This window comes from Acanthochromis polyacanthus, chromosome 12 (assembly GCF_021347895.1).
Source record: "Acanthochromis polyacanthus isolate Apoly-LR-REF ecotype Palm Island chromosome 12, KAUST_Apoly_ChrSc, whole genome shotgun sequence".
Lineage (NCBI taxonomy): Eukaryota > Metazoa > Chordata > Actinopteri > Pomacentridae > Acanthochromis > Acanthochromis polyacanthus.
The window spans coordinates 18,460,784-18,481,704 of NC_067124.1; the positions used below are offsets into that span (position 1 = coordinate 18,460,784).

The 20,921-nt window shown below is 39.8% G+C and overlaps 2 protein-coding genes across 6 annotated transcripts; both read left to right on the forward strand.

Moving 5' to 3' along the window:
• Positions 1 to 341: 341 nt before the first annotated feature.
• Positions 342 to 9,890, forward strand: znf384b (zinc finger protein 384 b). Of its 5 annotated transcripts, none has more exons than XM_022214287.2 (11): positions 345 to 570; positions 2,791 to 2,858; positions 3,071 to 3,299; positions 4,308 to 4,421; positions 5,439 to 5,590; positions 5,675 to 5,766; positions 6,452 to 6,676; positions 7,807 to 7,974; positions 8,095 to 8,173; positions 8,292 to 8,450; positions 8,595 to 9,890. In XM_022214287.2, the coding sequence occupies exons 2-11, from the start codon at positions 2,793 to 2,795 to the stop codon at positions 8,982 to 8,984; spliced, it is 1,674 nt and encodes a 557-aa protein (XP_022069979.1). In that variant the 5' UTR covers positions 345 to 570; positions 2,791 to 2,792; the 3' UTR covers positions 8,985 to 9,890. The 5 variants fall into 5 exon arrangements, with proteins under 5 accessions (XP_022069978.1, XP_022069977.1, XP_022069979.1 ...); XM_022214288.2 differs by having other exon boundaries at positions 4,311 to 4,421; XM_022214286.2 differs by having other exon boundaries at positions 342 to 667; positions 8,292 to 9,890.
• A 504-nt stretch (positions 9,891 to 10,394) lies between these two features.
• On the forward strand, positions 10,395 to 20,060 carry gnl1 (guanine nucleotide binding protein-like 1). Its single transcript, XM_022214284.2, has 12 exons — positions 10,395 to 10,620; positions 11,664 to 11,811; positions 12,264 to 12,400; positions 12,527 to 12,678; positions 14,227 to 14,298; positions 14,824 to 15,016; positions 15,191 to 15,289; positions 15,382 to 15,564; positions 16,049 to 16,227; positions 16,515 to 16,701; positions 17,591 to 17,731; positions 17,843 to 20,060. The coding sequence occupies exons 1-12, from the start codon at positions 10,548 to 10,550 to the stop codon at positions 18,115 to 18,117; spliced, it is 1,839 nt and encodes a 612-aa protein (XP_022069976.1). The 5' UTR covers positions 10,395 to 10,547; the 3' UTR covers positions 18,118 to 20,060.
• The last annotated feature ends 861 nt before the right edge of the window (positions 20,061 to 20,921 follow it).

Here is a 20,921-nt window from a genome sequence, read left to right on the forward strand (position 1 = left end):
TGATTATGGATTTCCCTGTGTAATTATTAACTTCTAAATTCTTTGGGGGGTTGTAGTCGTCATTTCTTTTTCCCAGCTTTAATTGATGAGCAGTGACCCCTGCTGGAGCCAGTATTTCCTGACAGCAGCTGAAGGCATCACTGGTCTTCTCTTTACTACGTGAAGCTCAAGTGCAGCGAGTTAAACCGTCGTTCGTGTCGTGGTGCGTTTCGGTGCTTCTTCTGCTGCTGAGAGGACATCTGGCCATAGACTGTGAGACATGTCAGACAGTTGTAATTCAACTGTCCCTCAGTCACCGGAAATGACATCAGCACACACACGCGCGCGCATGTACGCACACACGTACACACACACTCCTTTTGTCTGACGACCTTATCCGGAGGAAGTGCAGCTCAGACGAGGCAGCTGGCTCACCGGAGCAAAAAAAAAAATCCCCTAAAAAAAGAGTAAGAGAGAAGAGAGGAGGGAAAACTTTAGTGATTTGCAGGAATTTGGACACATTTGGTTCCCGTGTCCAAACTGTCCCAGCCCACCGGAGCCTCGAGGAGGAGGACGGAGCCGTCGGCACCGGTAATCGCCACTATTCTCAATGCAGTCGGCAGTAATTTTTGGTAGATTTGCACGACCGTGCTGCCGCCTCTCCACCCGTCCCCACAGCCGGAAGTCTGTAAGGATGGTCTATTGGTTTTTTTCCCTTCTTCGCTTCAGTTTTTTTATCCTTTTGTTTTTTTTCTGGTTTGCTTGTCATTTTTCCCCCAAGCAGGAGGGCAGAACAGACACGTTGTCTGATAACTGAATGTTAAGCAGCACGTCGGGCCTGATTAACTACAAGATGCAAGGAGCCGACATTGAATCCTGCTGTTGAGCCACGGCTGACTGTAAAAAATACATACATTTAATATGTGACATATGATAAAAGTTGGCTTTATTTAGACGTTTAACGCGATATGGGACTTTGTAGAGCTAACATCTAAGTAGTGGTGTCTGCTTACTAGCAATAATGTAGTCGAGTAGCTAACGTAGTTGAAGAAGTTAATAAAGTTGAACATTACATTAGACGATCGATGTCTTCAACAACCCGGAAAAGTAATTTAATGGTAATTTATAATTTTGAGGCTGTATGGAGACCAACATGTCCTTCATGTTTTTCTAAACCATAGGAACTGATCTTTGGCTTTCATGCCTCTTCTCGTCTATTAGTTATAAAATCGGTAATTCCTGTTGTCCGTCAGTCTACGTGTTTATAACTATTTCTGAAACTGATTACAGTTCTGGGCCTAATGGTGATTTGTCTGCTGAGAAAAGTGAGCCTCAAGATCCTCACACCTGCAGAGTCAATCAAAACCCAGCCTTGTCGAAAGTGCTTTACAGTAGTTTGACTAAGATGAAGACATTTTGCATGTCACCAGAGGAAAAGCACACGCGTGTCAATAAAACACAGGTATCGGCTTCAGTTTCAGTCCCCGGTATGGTTGGTCATCCTTATCCTCAGTGACAGCTACCAGAAAAACATTTTTTCATACCATAAAAGCCGACATTTTTGCCTTAAAAACTCAGCCTTCATAACACGAGGTGCAATAACAGCAATCAATACTGCGATATGACATGCGATGATAAATAAACTAATATTTACATATAGACATAAAATTTCTGTGCTTTTCTGCTTCGATAGATAGGCTATTCTGCTAAATAGAAGGATTTTTTAAAATCATCTTAGGCAGTGTTGTGCCATCTGCCTTTTGCACATTTCTTGATCATCACTAGTGAAAACGTCCAAGTGTAATTTTGTGTAAATAAACACAGCTCAAGTGCAGCGGCTCTTAAGGTAGCTCCAAATTTATTACCTCATCTGAGTCTTGAAGAAGCCTTAATTACTTCCCTTGATTTCCTGAAATATGCATGTTCTTTGGTCACTCTGGTAGTCGCTGAGCCCTTATTAAATTGCTGCATTTATTCTGTGTTTATAACAATGTTATTTATCTCCAGAAGAAAAATATAGGATGTGCTCATAGGCGTGGACAACCGCCAGTCTCATTATTTTTATAAACCCTAAACTATGGAGACGCTGTTTCAGTTTTAAGGACATTTTGCCAGCTGTACTTGGTAGTACTGTTGAATTATATTACCTTTTACTACATTGCTTTTCAACAAAAATGTTTATTTGTTATGGATCTAAAAACACAGATCAGCATCAGCAAGACAGAGGGCATTTATTAAAGATACACATTGCTAATCAATGTCAGCAACATAGAACAAACAGTGCAGGGCTTTTATCGATGAATGTATCAAAAATGTTTTATGTACGTCTTCTATTCTTTCTGTTTTCTCAGTTTTGCATCCAGTTGGGCTTTTTGTTGTCACAATAATATATCCACAATTCCAATGCAAAAATTACTCAATGATTGTCATTCACGGTTCTTTTGTGGCCAGATTCACCTTCCCCAGTTCCCTAGTGTACCTTTATTTTGTTGCATGCTGTTAACATTGTTTTTTAGAAAATATCAGTTGTTTCCTGCTAGATTTTCTTCACTTAAATTACAAAGATAAAATAAGGATCTTAGTACTTCTGACATTAATCCGACGGTAATCTACATCAAATGATCTGCACTCTCTTCAACATTTCTGATGCCGTTCGACCGTTTACTTCTCACCTTCAGTCGAGTCAAGACATGTAAAGTTTTGCTTTTAACTGATGCGGCCCTCTTGGTTGTGCCTTCATATTTATTACTGCAGGAGTTGGCTAAGAATACAAAGCGTTGACATTTTTGGATTTTTTTTGTGTCATTGCAGAAATGATGGAGGATTCTCATTTTAATTCCTCATATTTCTGGTCTCCTGTTCCGACTGTGCCAGGACAGGTAAGACCAGACCAGACGTCCAGAATTTACTTTTCAATCAGCCGATGTGAGCAAGAAGCTCCAGTGAGCGGGGGGCTTCATTTAAGGCAAATTATTTCACCAAGTAACTCCTGCAAAATCCAAAACTTCACAGTGATGCTGATTTCTCACCCTAACATTGCTACACAAAGATGACTGTGCTTAGTTAAACGAGAACATCTCTCTCCTTACAGATTGAGAATGCCATGTTCCTGAACAAGGTAAAAGAGCAACAGGAAAAGAGTATTTCCTTCCCTCCTTCTTCTGCACCCCACTACCAGACAGCCCTTCTCACCATCCCCACTCCTGGGGCCAAGACAGATGGAGGAGGGCAGGCTGGTTCTGCGGCACACCTGCACCCTCCTCACAGCACCCAGAACATCACAGTGCTGCCCGTCCCCTCCACGGGCATCATGACAGCAGGTGCGTCCACATCTGCATGGATTAGCCTTTAGGTGGCCTTTTTCTTCATTTAATTCTTGTCATAGAAGGACAGCAGTGCATCGAATGATTTAGTTGATGAGAACGAATGTTTCCAGTAGAAAAACTCTAGGGAAAATGAACGCTGTATTATACACTGATCAGCCACAGTAATAAAATGCTTGGGTGCTCCTTGTGCCTTCTAAACAGCTCTGGTTTGTTGGCGTATGAACACAGGACCTCTAGAGGTGCCCATTTTTGTGTTCCCCAAGCCGTTCCTGAGCAGTTTTTATGGTGTGGCAGGGTGTACTGTCCTCATGGGGAAGCACACATATACACTCTCTTATGATGGGATGTATGTAAGTTGCAGCAATGTTTAGGTAGGTGGTATGTGTAAAGTAACAACCACATGAATGTCAGGACCCAGCTCGGCATTGTACCAAGACGATCAATGTCATTCACCTCATCTGTCTGTGGTTTTAAAGTTAAGGCTGATCGGTGTGTATATGCTTGTTTGTAGCGCTATATTAACACTTTAAGGTTCAGTTAATTCAGGGTTATTCAAAAAGAATGAATCGATTTCATTGCGCAGTATTTTGATAAGGGAAAGCAATAGAAAACTCCAGCCAAGTCACAAGTATTCTACTCGCAATCAACTTGTATTTCCTGTCTTACAAGTGTTCAGTGTGGACACCACCTGCAGCACAGGCAACATCAATGCGATCCGAGAATTCCTCCCAGACGTGTATCAGCATATCACAATCCACTTAGTTGATCGCTGTTGTTATTCGATGTTATTCAGTGACCTTAAACATCAAATAAAAGTTGATTGTGAGTTCAATACTTGTGACTTGGGTGGAGTTTTCTATAGCTTTTCCTCATTAAAATACTGCCTAATGAAATTGGTTCATTCTTTCTGAACAGCCCTGTGTCACCGGTAAGACATTTCTGAACTGGACACTTTTCTTAGACTCTACTTCCTTTCTGACTCTCTCTGTCTCTTCTCTGCAGCAGGTCTAGTGATCACAACTCCTCAGGGAACGCTAGTCTCCCCCACCTCCTCACAATCGTTTGTTTCTGGACATCCAGCAACAACCATGATTGTTTCAGCGCTCCATCCACAAGGTGATACAAACAGAATTGCACACACACATGATATATCCCGTATACAGATCTGAAATATAATTGCTTAAAGTGGGGATAGAAATTACTTTTTTTTTAGTATCATTGATCAAATTTCCATAATAACCTTTCAAGCACATGGTAATTCAAGTGGTCTAATATGAAACTAGAAGTATGCACCTCTTCTTGGATCTGTTTTCAGGCTTTCGAAAATCTAGTTCATGGTGCAGGGCTTCATAGTGGCTCGGTGGCTATCACTTTTGCTTTGCAGCTAGAAGATCCCTGGTTTGCTTTCCTGGGATCTTTCTGCATGGAGTTTGCATGTTCTCCCTGTGCATGTGTGGGTTTTCTCCCAGTACTCCAGCTTCCTCCCACAGTCCAAAAATATGCTGAGGTTAATTGGTAATTCTAAATTGTCCATAGGTGTGAATGTGAGTGTGATTGTCTCTATATGTAGCCCTGTGACAGACTGGTGATCTGTCCAGTGTGTCCTCTGCCTTCACCCTAAGTCAGCTGGGATAGGCTCCAGCATTCTCACGACCCTAATAAGGACTAAGCGGTGTATAGAGAATGAATGGATGGATGGATAGCTCATGGTGGGGTATTTTAACCAGTCACAGTTGTTTCCCCAAGATCACGTGAGATAGTGTAAAGAGAAACAAAATCAGTGGTGAGAGTAGGATGTGGTGGCACAAAGGGTTAGACTGAGGGCTTTCAGTCAGAAGAGTAGCATGGGAATCCCCTGAGAAGTTCATGTTAATGTGTAACTGAACGATTCAGACTAGTTTGAAGAATGTTCACGTGTCCATGTTCAATCATGAAAGAGGCAGGAGGAGGGGTATTTTTTTTAAATCATGTTTTTTTTGTTGTAGATGTTTGTTTTTTATCAGCTTTAATGTTCTTTTCTTTCAATACAACTTTCTTTATGAAATTTGTTCCACATAGTGCTTGCAAACATCATGTACTGCTCATTTAAAGATTATTCTTTCTTCTTACCATGCTGTTGTTGATCTGGTACAGATAAAAAAGAAGGGGATGGACCCCATGTGGTCGTGATGCCAGCGCCCTCCAAACGAGGGAGAAAGAAGAAGGTAACACAAACTAGAGTCAGTCCTCTGGGCGGACCAGCACAAGAGACACTAATACTGGCTCATCTCACGGCTGGTGGCCAGGTAAGAGAATAGCTACAGATGGGAAAGGGAAAGGTCAAGGGGAAATAAACTGGTGATTAAATAACATAAATACATTTTTGACAGGTAGCATCTCTGCAGCATCACACTAGAGACCCGTATGACCTGTCAAATGAAGAGGAAGATCCAAGCCCTAAAGATAGCACTAAAACATACAGGTATGAGGAAGTACATTTGTCATTGCTCTGACTGAAATGCAAGTGTTCATCTGTGTCCTGTCAAAATTGTCGTAGAGATGTCTAGGACTTGTAGCTGCACTGCTGGATATAAGCAACTGACACACACCAGTACCTCTTCTCTGACTGCATGTCGTGGCAAAACATGCCTGCTTTGTAGTGGATGGTTGATTCTTTCCCTTAACTGAAAGCAACATGTCAGTGCTTCCTAGACGCTCGCTGCCTCTGCACACACTTGACATGAACCTGCCCTCTGCTGTCCTCTTTGTCTTTGAATAGCATGTTCTTTTGGCTATGACCTCACCCCTGTGTGCTGCTCTTTCACTTTTTATAGTACCTGCGAACCTTTCCACATCAGTTTCACTGGTTTCTCCCTTGACATCATCTCTGTGCAGTCCGGATGTGCCTTTGATGTTTGACTTAACCCACTGCTGTCTTCACTGATATCTCCCTGATCATTTATTTTTCTTATCATTTTCTGTTATATTTTTTCCTCTCTGTTTCTCATTGCTCCCTTTTCTTTGTCCTTCTCTCCTCTTCTCCTAATTTCTCTCTATCCTCGTTTTTTTTCTTGATTTCTTGTATTTCCCTTTCTTTATACGTTTCCATCTTCTTCCCTTTTGTTCTTCCACTTTGCCCTCCCATTTCTGTGTCTCTTCGCCTGTAGGTGCCGGATGTGTGCGGCGACCTTCTTCAGTAAGTCTGACATGCAGATCCACTCCAAGTCGCACACAGAGGCCAAACCTCACAAGTGTCCTCACTGCGCCAAGTCATTCGCCAACTCCAGCTACCTGGCCCAGCACATCCGCATCCACAGCGGGGCCAAGCCTTACACCTGCTCCTACTGCCAGAAATCTTTCAGGCAGCTCAGTCACTTACAGCAGCACACACGGTACTGCAGACTCCCGTTCCCCGTTACCAATCCCACACAGCATTCCTCGTCTTTTTAACTTGTCCTGTGTAACCTCCCCTAGAAGCCCAGACTCCTCTTCTTCTTCTACTGTTCTTCTTCCCCAAGGGGATGAGAGTGGAGTGGTGTGCAGATGCTGATTGTATTACCATGTGGATGTTGGCTTGCATGCTACCACTGACCTTTCAGAAAATTAGAATTCAAATAGCATCTTTCAAGTTGTGGCTTTTCCCATTAAAAAAAAGTTCCTAATCTATGCAGTAAACACAAAGGACCTTTAAGATGCATGAAGCTGTATTTGATACAATCAGAATAATTAACTTTTTTATTTTGTTTTTGTGCACAATTCCTGCCTCTTTTCTTACTCTTTGCACTGCATCATACTTTTCTTTTTTCACATGCTTTTGTTCTTTTTTTCTGCACGTCTCCTCATTTCTTCTGCCGTAGCTTCTTCTGTAAACACACACAAATTTTCAAGTAAGCTTTAAACAGCAGTTACAGGTTTGCTTGGTGCCATTATTTTTCCTGTTGAGTTACCCACTGTGTTATTAAGTCTTCTTCCTATTAATGCTTTTTCTTATTTTGCCAATTGAACAGCGGTGCTTATTAGAAATCCTCTGCTGCCATGCTTTGCTTTCATGCTCTTTTATTTTCATCTTTTGCATTTCTTTGCCCATCTTTAAATATGTTTTTTGCCATACCTGGATGCAGATTGATCTAACCTTTTATACTTATTTATTTGTTCTATTAAATCCTTTGTACATAGTTTCAATAATACCTCTAATGTTTAAATCTGAAATGCTGAGCTATCTCCAATCTTCCTCTCTGTCTGCTCAGACAAGTAAAAATGTGTTAATGTTGTTGGATATTCTTGCTTTTGTGTGATATCTGAAACAACACAAAACATGAATGTTGTAGTTTTTTTTTTTCATGCATTTGGTTTGAGGCTTTCAAATTATTTTTTTGCTTGATGGCTTTTTCATGTTTTATTTATATGGATAGAATGTTCTTCTGAAAAGTTGACAAATTATAAAAATTCAGTTTTTTCTCCTCAGTTTATCCTTACAATCCTGTTTCCATTTTTCTTTCACACTCTGGTCTGCCCTCATCAGGAACCACACAGAGTCAAAGCCCCACAAGTGTCCGCACTGTACCAAGTCATTTGCCAACTCTAGCTACCTGGCCCAACATATCCGCATCCACACGGGAGTGAAACCCTACACCTGCTCCTACTGCCAAAAATGCTTCAGACAGCTCAGTCACCTTCAGCAGCACAGCAGGTAAGTCGGCCTCTGGTCTAGGGTTTCTCTTCGGCCTGCATATTTCTCAAACCAGGTTAGATCACCGTGAGCGTGACGGAAGCTTGTCTGTAAATGTATGTGTTTGTGTTTTTCATTCAGGATACACACTGGAGATCGGCCGTACAAGTGCACCCACCCAGGCTGTGAGAAGTCCTTCACGCAACTCTCCAATTTACAGGTGTGAAAGAGTTAAGTTCTCTTCTTATGCATGTGACGTATTGGTGTTAACTGTGTCACCGCACACTTGTACTGTGACAGTTTTTTAAAGCTTTTCTTCAACCGCAATTTTCTCCCAGTCCCACCGGCGTCAACACAACAAAGACAAGCCCTACAAATGCACCAACTGCAATAAAGGATACATAGATTCAGCGAGCCTGGAGGTGCACATGTCCACACACACAGTCAAACACGCCAGGATCTACTCATGTGGTCTCTGCAACCGCACTTATACCTCAGTAAGACAAATGTCCATTTCTGAAGAGCATTTCTACTTGAAACACTTTGAATCGCCTCACTGGCATCAGAAACCTGGCAACTACTTTACACCGTGTAGTCATGTGTCCACTGTTTCCCCTCTACCTATCCTCCCCTCATCTCAGGAGACGTATCTGGTGAAACACATGGAGAAACACAACCCAGACCAGTTGACTGCACCAGCAGTCATGGCAGCACAGTCAGCACAACAGAACCAAAGCCAGGCCCAGAGTCAGGCAGGAGCTCAGAGACGGGTAGAGAATGCAGATGGAGGATCGACCCGACCTGGGGGAGCTGGGAGTGGAGCAGCAGGTGGAGGCCAGCAAGGACAGAGCCAGAGCAACTACCCCCAGACAGAAAGCATCCCCTGCCCGTTTGACCTGCATCAGTATAAGACAGTGTCTGCCAATGACATCCAGTACAAACCGGTCAGTGTGGCCGACATTACGTCCCACAAGGACCTCTGTCTCACTGTGTCCGCATCCACCATTCAAGTGGAGCACCTCAACTCGTAGAGGTGATGAAAGGAGGGAGTGTGGGAGGTGGGGAAGTTAGATTCTATTCAAGAAAACAGGAAACGGCGGATGGAGAGTCGAAGGATAAAAGCAATACTAAGATCATACAGAAACTTTGGGAAGCATGACTGCCTAAATAATGGTTTCAGGCAGACAGGACAAATGATATGGTGACACAGCATACTAAAGGCAATAATTTTTTTTTTTTTTTTTTTTTTTTAACTTTGGCTCTTTGACTTTTACGTTTTGCCTTGTTTGATTTGTGCTCCTTTTGCTTAGCTATCCTGTCGGAGTAGAAAGTGCATGTAAAGACTGCAATAAAGTATGTTTCAGTCCATCACAATGATGGCTTTATGAAAGGAAGTGTCTAAGAGACAGTGCTTCTCTTTGTCATCACCTCCTGCCTTTCCCTACAAATACAGCTGTGGCCGTAGCAATTATGGTCTCTCTATTGACTTGATGGGTAACTGTGAAGGTAAATTTTTCTACTTTCATACAGACATTCAGTTTTTACACCAGTGTTATTACCTCTGCTATGTTGTAAAATACATGCCTGTGATCTTTTTAACCTTAACAGAGATATAGAGGTTATTTCCCTTTCAGGAAAAAAAAATCCGGTTTAGAAAGTATGATTATAAGGATGTGGCATTCTGCAGAACATATTTACATATATTTGCGGGTCTTCACATGCCTGTGACCTAGGGGGAGTGATGAGCCAGTTCATGTTTCATGTAATCCTATTGTACTGCTTTGAGTGTATGTCCTTAAAGTAATGTTCTTCAAATGTGCTCTTGCTATTATACTTCCAAGGTAACAATGTTTATAATACTTCTTTAAAGACATGTTGACACACCTGAATTTTGTGGGTTTTTTCTGCCTGTAATACAATAAACCCTCTGAAATGTTTCTATTTCTGTTTCAATTAGGTCCCAAATTAATATATATGTGTCATAATGGCTTCATGGATAGATATTATTCTGTCCATGAAGTGATTAACTGATTAACAGTTTCAGATCTTCATTTATGGGGCAAATAACGTTTAATTTTTGTTAAAATACATTGCATCATCATGTTATAACCCCAGAAAACACACAGAAACATACATTATGTTGCTTGTGTTCCGCATATGTTAAACATGCTTCTGAGCACCAGTTAAATGAACTGGGTTACATGTCTACTCGCTGGAATGTGTAAATTTGTAAGGCGTTTGTAAAAGTGGAATGCACCATTTGGTTGCACGGAGTTTACTAACAGTATCGCCAATATTTTTTTCGTATATTTGTTCAAAATGATATACAGAGTAATGTTTACTTTTGTTAAGTTTAATCATAACGAGAAGATGTAAATAAAGCTTAAAATATTTAAAACTGACCGGTTTGTGAACACTTGTAATTGGTTTGGCCCACCGTTCTCCGCAGTCTGCAGTGGATATGGCGTCATTTAAGAGTGTAGGAGTCCAGAAACTTCATCCATGTAAATAACGTCAATAAGAAAACTGTGTGACCAGCTCTAGGTACAAACACAGTACATAGCAATATCTTCCAGCAATCTCATTTATTAAATATGCCCCGCAAAAAGCCATTTAGCAACAAACAGAAGAAGAAACAGCTACAAGTCAAACGGGAGAGAAAGAGAGGTAACTAAATTTTGCGGTTAGCTACGCTAGCATGTTAGCGTTAGCATGCTAGCGTAGCTAACGGTTCGTGTTCATAGCTGGATACAGTTTAGTAGTAAACTGGTTTGTCTGTGTGTCTGTATGCTGTTAGGAAGTGTTGGGCTTTTAAATATAGCAGGACACTACTTGTTTAGCCTAGAACAATGTCAATGTTTGTGTTGTCTCGCATAATGTCAAACAGAATAATATAGCTTGCCTTTGAACTAACTCGAACACAACGAAATAGCATAGGCTTACCTATCTGCCAAAAAGAGCGTTAAATAATGCGTAGCAGCCTGATTTGTTTAGCCATCAACAATATCTTCTACGGTGCCAAATTAGCAGAGACAGCTCTACTTTGGTGAATTCAGAAACCGTGATGGCATGTTTGATTAAAGATTTTCACTTACCTGATATATGTTACATAGTACCATAACCAGTCTTTGAATGTCCTTAACATGTGTTTATGTGGCCGTTCAAGTATTTTAAATTAGGAAAAAATAAAATAGTCTTTAATATACTTTATCATTTCAAGAATGTAGACTTCATAACACAACACAGACTCACAAGCACACTTTCTTTTCTTCAGAGCTGTGAATCCAGTTATACCTTTACTAGCAAGTAAATTATTAGTTTTCATAGCAAGGCCTGCTTAATGTGAACATTTAAAGAAGCAATGCCTTCTCGCATATTTTTCAAAGAGAAATGCTTAAATACACACTTCTAATACTTTAAGATGTCTTTAAAATCATGTGGCACATTTAATTTAGTTTTTATATTTTGGTTCATTTCTGTGTTAACAACATTCCGTTGTCCATTTCATTGAACATTGTTCTTATTTGTCTTTGATTACATGCCACATTTCTACTTTGATGACCCAGAGCAGCTAATAATAAGCATATTTTGCCATTTTACACCTAGCATGAGTGAAGAAAAAGTGATTATTTTTTATATTGGGGTCAAGAAAGCTTATTGGTTCATGATGCAGTGTTTTACTGTCCCTGGCCTCTGATCCATTCTCTCAGGTGAGACAGGTTCTGGACCAAGCAGCCGCAATGCCAGTGTGGAGCGTGGAGGAGACCGTCAGTCAGATACTTCAGACAGCGAGACCACTGACATGAGAAGAATAAATCAGCAGCCCTTCAGTAGAGAAGGTAGATATGACCCCAACAGGTGAGTTATCAGTTCTCATTACTAATAAGAACTTTGGAAATTAAGATTGTGTGCTATGTGTCTGTCATTTTTAACTCGAGAGAAATTTAGAATGCAGTGACTAAAATAACACATAAAATGGATGCTTGAATCAGCAAAAAGTGGCTACTTTTGATGATTATTTGGTAATTATTTATGTCAAAACGTGTAGGTAATAAGATGAAGTGGGAAGCTTTTTACCACTGAGTTTTAGTGATTTACTGGAACATGACCTTAATCTTTATTACACAGTCTTGGATGTAGCAAACATCATGCTTTGTAATGCTTATGTCCTTGTCTTTCACAAATAGAGACATCAATTTGCATGTTCTAAATTTTAAATGCAGTCTTTAGTGTTAGGATATAATACAGTCTAACAAAGATAAATACTTAAACTTGAATTATTGACACCTCCTTCTTACTCCTCTATACAGGTTCCGTCTTCACTTTGAGAAAGAGAGTAAAGAGGAGGTAGAGAAGAGGAAGAAGTCAGCGAGGGAGAAGGTGCTACAACCAGTTACAGACAAGGAACTGGAGGTCGACATCAATGACATTTACCCCTTAGACAAAGGTCTGGCAATTTAAAAAAATAATAACAATTCCATCGCAGTTTTGAAATAGGCCAAACAGATGAGCAGAGCGACTTAATGTAGTGGATTACCTTTTGACATGCAGAAACTTGGTTGTTCACCTCCAGGTCTTGGTTTCCCACGACGTCCATCATGGAATTATGACATGACACGAGAGAGCCTGCTAAGGAAAGAGGAGAAGTCCTACAGAGAGTACCTGGATGATTTGCACTCCAGAAACCCACCTGGATCTCTCAGCCACTTTGAGCACAATCTGGAGGTAACTTAGTCATCTTTATATACTTTGAACGGATTTTTAACCATTTAAAGTGCCAGTACTGTGCTATTATTTACAACACCCATGATGAATGATGTAGCTTCATTTGTTTGTTTTTTTTACACGTTCAAACACTTTGTTGTCAGCCCAAACTAACTCAGACATAGGTGCTGCTTTGTAGTTTTACTGTTTCTACTGCTTCTGTATATTTAATGCCACGGTTTAGATAATGTTCCAGTCTTTGTTCTAGCAGTTAACCCTGCAAGTCAAAAGTCACTCCATCTTGCATTATTAAATCAAACAGCAAGTCAGGCAACGGTGAACAGGGATAAGCCCGTTCATTTTCTGTTCTAGCAACTTGCTCTCATCCCTTATTAATGTTCCATTTTTGACTGAGAGTGGTAGGGTTAGCATGCATCCATGGAATCATTGATGCTATTTGTTAACCAGTTTATCAATGACAGACATGCTCAGCACATTTATGGTGCAACAAGAATATTCATGAAACCTTTAGAGCCTTTTAACAGGAGATAACAGCATAAAGAAATGCTGCTTTTTAAATAGTTTGCCTGTAAACTAATGATTACCGAAAACTTGTTGCTGGCTGTTTTCCAGTGTATGACTCCAGATGAATGGATTATTTATTTTGTTAAGGTTGGATCATGTAGAGATCAAAAAGAATTGTAGAATTTATGATATGCTGGTGTATTGTCTCCTGTTTTTCAATATTGAAAGCATCACCATGTCTTCTCTACATGTTGTATTGTTTAATTTTTCTCAGAGTATGAAAATGGCGACACTGTTTTTAAAACCCTCATGTAATTTCTAAGCATAGATGGAGCTCAGGAGGCATATCACAGCGGAGGCAGGGCTTGAGCAGGTGTTTGTGTAATGACTGTGACTCACAGTAATGCAGAAATGCCTTTTAAGCAGAACGTGATGGAAAAATTATGGATGAATGAATGAGCAGGTTGTTTTGCCTATTTTGTTGTGAAATAATAGAATAATATGAAATCTGTGCAATAAATTAACAAAATAATGAATATTAACGCTTTTAGACCCTGCACAACAAAGGGAGCAAATTGTTATGGTGAACTTGTTATTAAAGTTGTACTTTTTTTTAGACATCCAGCAGTTATAGAGCAGCATAGTCATTCATTTGGAGACATGTTTTAGGCCACATGGTGAATGTAGGTACAGTATTCCTTCTGTGTTTTGCTCTACTTCGTACCTCCACTGTAGTCTCTACAAATGAGGGAAACACCTGGCTCTTTAGCTGCTAAATGCTCCACTATGTTCACCAGCTAGTTATGAAGTGTGCGTGCTGTTTGGCACAGAATAGATTGTGAACATTTGGGTATTTATAGTTTTTGCTGAAAATACCAGCCTGCTGCAGACAAATACAAGGAAAGGTTGTGTAAAGCCAAGCAGAGCCGTACTCTAAGTTGAGTACGAACAGAAATTTTGAAAGCATAGACAGCATAATCTTTCTTGTTTACCATAGTAAACTGATTTCTACCCCACTAATTATTATTTTTTACTTTCTTTTAGACATGGAGACAGCTATGGAGAGTTTTGGAAATGTCTGACATCATTCTACTCATTGTTGACATCAGGCATCCGGTAAGTGTCGATGTAAACAAAAACCTGCAGGACGGCTCCACTAGATGGAGACATAGTCAAGGATCTTATTAGTGGATGACATGTTTTTATTATTTATCTGTTTATTTGCCTACTACAGTGTAAAAATTGTTGTGTTTGCTCCTCTGAAATAATTGTATAACAGTCAGTGTCTCAGATATGAAAAAGTAAAACTGAGAAGAAGAAAACATTTGTCCACACTTTTTACTGATTTATAAATTTGCAGTCAACAAAAAAGGAGGAAATTAGAAATGTGTTACAATTTGGCACTTCACTCTTAAAGTACTAATTTTAATGAACAGTTGACTACAGTTAAAATGTGTTCCTTCCTTGTTTATATATATATAAGTAACATCTGCTCTTGATTTGTTTTAGGATAAAAATAAAACATTTCCAGTTTTAATGCAAAGTTGTTCTTATTAATGAGTAACCTGATCTAGTACTTTTTATGTTGAGTAGTCCATAATTAGCCTTTGAAGACGGTGTGTGCTCGTGTAAACCACCCAGGTGCTGCAGTTCCCTCCAGCCCTTTACCACTACATCACAGGGGACCTCCATAAGCAGGTGGTCTTGGTGTTGAACAAAGCCGATCTTTGTCCTCCCCCACTGGTGATTGCCTGGAAACACTACATGACCTCCCAGTTCCCCCATCTGCAAATTGTTTGCTTCACCTCCCACCCAGGACAGCCAAATAGCACAGGTGAGGATAGGGGTAGTAGAGGGTGGGTGGAAAGTGAGGGGAAATTTGATGAGCTTATTTCACGGCAGTGGCACCAGAATAGAGTGCTACGTATCTGTCCTCATCCCCTGTTGTGATAATAACTCTTTGTTTTCTCCTTTTCTGTCTGTCTTTTATTTTCTTTCTTACATATAGTACTCCAGAAGAAGAGGATGAGGAGGAAGGCTGATTGGAGTCACGCTGGAGGTCCTATAGATATCTTCAAGGCTTGTCAGGACATCACATCAGGGACAGGTGAGAGAAAGTCTATCCTCTTGTCATCTTTTGTCATAATTATTCAGGTATTAGATTCCAAAATGTCACCTAAGTAGTTTTTTTTTTCTCAGTTGATCTTTCCAGCTGGGAGCAGAAGATTCAGAGAGATGCTGTTGCAGAGCGTCTGGATGGAGAGCGACCAGATGAAGGAGCAGAATCGGTGCTAATGGAGCATCAAAGCGACAGTGCTATGGAGATGAGCAGCCTGTCACAGGAGCTCTACAAAGATGGGGTTCTCACATTAGGCTGCATCGGTAATCCTCGAAGTTTCTCAGAGAGCTTCAACTATGGCCAAATTCAATGACTTTTTTGTAAAATTGGATTGAAACATAGCTTCACAAAAGGAATATCAAAATATTTTCTCAAGATGTCGCCATTTTTTGGGTTGGCAAAGATGATTAAAACAATAACCTCTTTTTTCTCGCGTCCACTAGACAAAACATTTACAAACACATTTTTTTAACATTAAATTTATTGGGGAAAAAAAACTGGGGTCTGTCCGAGCCGTTACTGAATCTGTTAATGAATAATAATAAATTAGAAAAATTCTAATTTCTACACTGAATACTGAAGGATGAACAGGATAGTGTCACATGTAAATGGCTTCATAATCACTTTGTAAATGGGTGCTTCATAACATTTCATGAAGGATGTCATTGAGGCTGGTATAGATTTACTGAACCTTAAACACCTTTACAGATTATTACCTTGATCTTAAACTTATCCTTTTTTTTCCAGGTTTTCCCAATGTTGGCAAGTCATCAGTTATAAACAGCCTAGTTGGGAGAAAGGTGGTGAGTGTGTCTAGGACCCCAGGCCACACCAAATACTTCCAGACCTACTACCTCACCCCGACTGTCAAACTCTGTGACTGCCCCGGGCTGGTTTTCCCCTCCCGCGTCAATAAACAGTTACAGGTACAAGCCCTCTGTAGAAGCATAACTTGCCTGATTAGCCTTTGTAGAAATGTGATTTTGTTGAGGAGCACACAGTCACACATCTGGGAGATGAATTATTGATTTTATACATTCCTACTTGGTGTTTTCAAAGTTTCCTCAGGAATCCCATGGTGGTTTAGCTGAACTTAAACAGCTGTCTATTTTCAAAAATGAATGGATTTTGGAACTCTTTGTTTAGTTTTTTTATTCATGATTTTCTTTATCTTCCACTTGTCTTTTTTTCTTTGCCTTTTTGCTTTCTTTAGATCCTGGCAGGGATTTACCCAGTGTCCCAGCTGCAAGAACCCTACAGCTCAGTTGGTTATCTGTGCGAGAGGACGCAATTCCTTAGTGCACTGAAGCTCAGACACCCCAGTTTGCAAGACAATGAACCCCAGCAAGGAAGCCAGGGGTCTGAGGAGCTCAGCTGGACTGCCTGGGATGTGTGCGAGGGTAAGGCGATATTTAGTGATACAACATCTAGATTTTTGTAGCCTTGATGAGTTTTGAAATCACATGTGATTCTAAAATATCTTTTTTTCCCCTTTTTTAGTGCAAGAAAGTTTTTAACACAAGATTTTTACATTAATCAAGCATTTTTCTCACATTATCATACAGCAGGTATCAGACAGAAAATAAATAACTAAAAGAAATGCACCAAAAGTTCACCCCTCTACACCACCAGAGTGTCAAAGTTTCTTAAATTGACTGGAATACTGCTGACTTAATAGAACAGGGTCCAGACTAAAACGTGTCCATAATAGCCACATTGTCCATGTCGCCATGTCTTAATAAATCCTTCAGTGTTGTCATGAAGGTGTAGGTCAGCTTTTCCAGAGGGAGTATTCTCAGGACCTCCTTGTACCAATCCTCCACTGTAGGGCTCTCCTTTGCTATCTAGAGTTTGAGGATTGTCTTTCTTGCTATATATAAGAGCATTTCAGTCAGTTTAGCATTATATTTGTCACTAGCATTGTCCACTCTCACTGCCAAAATACACTGAAATGAGGTGAGCTCCAAAAATATCAGTTTTAATCATTAACAAGTATGAAGCTAATTGCCACACTGATGTGTAGAAAACAGTTGTCATATTTAGTTTTGCCTTCAATCAGGAGTATGAAGTATTTATTGGGAAGTGTTTTGTGCATTTCTATTTCATGCACCGTTGAATATTTACAATTGCAGGGTCTTCTTAGTTGAGACTTTTTGTTGTTGGTTTTGATCTCTTCTTAGAAATCAGTGACAGGAAGATGATAAAGAGAGAACTCTTCATTTAAATATCACCTGTTATGATTTCATACTGACATCTGTCACTAAAATGCCCCCGCTTTGCGTTCTACAGCTTGGGCAGAGAGGAGAGGCTATAAGACAGCAAAAGCAGCTCGAAATGATGTTTACCGCGCAGCTAACAGTCTTCTTAGGCTGGCCATTGATGGCAGATTGTGCCTCTGCCTCAGACCACCAAGCTACAGCTGCCTGAGAGGTAAGAGAGGCTCCTCTATGTCTCCTCATTTCAGTATCAAGTGTGTTTGAGAAATTAAAATGGCAGTTGGGTAGGATGGATTTAATTTTGAGGCTTAATTATGGTCAACAGAACACTGGGAGAATCACCCAGACTTGCCGGAGATCATGGCTCTTCAAGGAAGGCTGACGGAGGAGGAAGGAACAGGAGAGAGAGACGATGAGGAGGACGGCGAATCCAGCACAGAGCCAGAGGAAGAGAAAGACCGGGATGCAGACGATGATGAGGATGGAGATGGGGACGATGAAGATGAGGGGTTTGGACATCCGAGACGGAAGGACGATGAACCGTCTGGTGGTTTCACCGTCAACATGTACAATGTCCTTCGGGAAAATGAGTGTGAGTGATACCAGAGGGAAAGGCAAGCAGAAAGAAACAAGTTGTTCCTCTTTACTGACATCTGCCCATCTGCTCCAGTGCACCGTGCATTCCTTGATTTTCCTAAAGCTGCATTCCTTCTCATTTTTTGCCATGTCTACACTCCTCATTTCATTGCTTTATCTAGACAATAACTTTTCAAACCTGTTTCCTTCTCCCTATGACATACAGAGCAAATTCATGCGTTTCATGCTGTGCCTCTGCTCTGCTCGTTCATCCATGAAGCTTATTCTTCATCGTCACCTCTAGAAACAGGTTTGGTTTAGTTTTGGTTTGATTTGATCTGATCTTTATATTTTGCATGTAGTTCTCGGAGATAAATTAACCAATATCAGCCTGAAATAATTATCCAGGCGATCAATCTTTTCATTAAAAAGTGACCTCACAGCTGAGATGCCAAAGTTCAGGAACGGATGATAAAACAATCAGAATCACTGTTGATATGATGTCATTCACTGGAGCAACCATTTGGCTCTCAGATCAGTTCAAGATTTAAGAACACGACTTTAAATCTTCTTTATAGACCATGGCGTGTCTCAGCTCTGGTTTGTGGGTTTGGGGTGGAATATGGGATAAAACCAACATGTTACACACAGTTTTTGCAGTTTCCAGTATTGCGACTCTGTGTGAAGATCATTTATCTAAATTTGGATTTGATTTAGATTATACTGTGTCTGACAATGGTACTGTGTTTGGAGGATTTTTTGGGGGGTAATAGGAGAGAAATGGGTGTTCAATTCTGTGTTGCTGGACGAGGCTGTTTCAGGAATTAAACTTGTAGTGTTTTAACTACGACGACAGTTTTTGCTAGGTTCTGTTAGGGATTTTACGTATTCAGTTCAGGATGTGGCTGCACTCATTCAGTGTGTTTATATGCTAGTGACAGCACGGTGGGTCTAATTTGACTACATAAAAATCAATTGTGGGGACAATTTGACTTTTTTTAAGGTGTGCGTGTTTGGTTTCTTGCAGAAAGTTAAATTAAAACATTGCTAGCATTGTTTCATACAGTAAACATAAAACTATGGCTAGCTGCTAGTTAGCATCGCTATCAAAGACCAGAAACAGCTAGCCTGACTGTCAAGTGTGAACAAAATCAGGCTGACAACACCTTCAAAACTAACATTTTAAATCTACTCTGTTTAATTTGTGCTGAAATCAGATAAAGCAGCAAGCTCTGGTTTACGTTTTTACGTTGAATTCCTGGACTTTAATACAACCAGCAGAGAGTCAGGGAAGTCACTCATCTCTTTTGAGAAACCCAGAGAAAAAACACATTTAAAAAAAAAAAAATTTCTACAGCTTAAACAAGCAGGTCTGTACTGGTGTGTATTACCTTTGGATAAAGCCAGGCTAGCTGGTTCCAGCAGTTTCCGTTCTGCACTAAGCTAAACTAAACATCTGATTAAACATGATTTATCGTAAATGAAAACTATGTTTTTCATCACTCAGAACGAGAAACTGGCCACTACAGCTTTTATCGCTTCTGGATAATATTTCTTTCTCTGCTGTTTGACCAGTCTCTCCCTTTGTTTTTCGGTGATGTGTGACGAGTGCTGTATTATTGTGTGCTGTTGTACCTCTTTCATGTGTTCACCGAGGGAACGTTAACAGCACAGTGCTGTGTTACTGTGTAATACATCACACTGCGACCACATGTGGGATTTCCACCATTAGTACAATGAAAGCTGATACTGAACACTACCATGCTGTGGAAAAACACAACAGGGTTCTAGTTGTGTTGGTATGTATTTTTTCTGGCAATATTAAAACTGACAGCGTGTGGAGTTTGTAATATCAGTGTAAAGGCTCAAGGTGTGCGCAGGCTATTTGCTCATTCCTTTATTTCATTCCTGGTATGCCTAATGGTGACTGGACTGCTTTCTGCAATAAAAGGAGATAATTCTGTGAACATTGGTGTATGTTTTGGTATTTTGTTCAATGATAGTTGTTTGTCGATGAATCTTTCAAGGACAAACCTTCTGCAATTTTTTATATTAAAAGTCATACATATATCATAAATCACTCATTGCAGACAGACATAATTAACCTTTTTGTTAAATGTTTTGATAGAACTTTGGAGCTTTGTGATCAAGGATGACCGTTCATATATCTGGATTAGCTAATAAAGCCATTATTATGGAATTGTCAGTGCTTTCTAATTAAAGTTGTCTTATAGTTGACTGGGAGACTATTTTCTGACGCTCGGGATCAACTTCATGGCCTCCCAAACTACTGATCTACTGGTAAATTTCCAAATGGACGATATTTGAAGCAGAACGCTTGAAATGAAAATTATACCTCACGGAGTCACAGGAATGCCACAATAAAATCTAAATCTGTGAAAAAATATGGAAATAAATCTGTTTAAAAAATCAGGAAACAAATGTAATAAAGAGGAATAAATGAAAGAATAAATAAATCTGTCAAAAAGTAAGGAAATATATAGTTGTGTGTGTGTGTGTGTAAATTAAATATAAAGAGGAATGAATAAATGCATAAACACTTTTGTAAAAGCCTTTACCTTTGACAGAGGGAAAAGCATTTACATAATCAAAAAAACAAAAGGAAAAACAATGGGAGAAAGGAAAAAACTAAATTTACCTTTATATTTCCATATTTATTTATTCCTCTTTATATTTCCATATTTGTTTGTTTATTCTTTTATTTATTCCTCTTTATATTTACACATTTATTTCCTGATTTTTAACAGATTTATTTATTTCTCTTCAGATTTACACATTTATTTCCTTATCATTTATTATTATTCTTT

Excerpts from the sequence above, each read along its gene's own strand:
- znf384b (XM_022214286.2), top strand. The coding sequence starts at position 2,793 with ATGATGGAGGATTCTCATTTTAATTCCTCATATTTCTGGTCTCCTGTT. Across the intron at positions 4,422-5,438 it reads TTCAGCGCTCCATCCACAAG|ATAAAAAAGAAGGGGATGGA; the intron begins GTGATACAAACA and ends GATCTGGTACAG. Across the intron at positions 6,677-7,806 it reads CACTTACAGCAGCACACACG|GAACCACACAGAGTCAAAGC; the intron begins GTACTGCAGACT and ends TGCCCTCATCAG.
- gnl1 (XM_022214284.2), top strand. The coding sequence starts at position 10,548 with ATGCCCCGCAAAAAGCCATTTAGCAACAAACAGAAGAAGAAACAGCTA. Across the intron at positions 12,401-12,526 it reads CATTTACCCCTTAGACAAAG|GTCTTGGTTTCCCACGACGT; the intron begins GTCTGGCAATTT and ends GTTCACCTCCAG. Across the intron at positions 17,732-17,842 it reads AAGCTACAGCTGCCTGAGAG|AACACTGGGAGAATCACCCA; the intron begins GTAAGAGAGGCT and ends TATGGTCAACAG.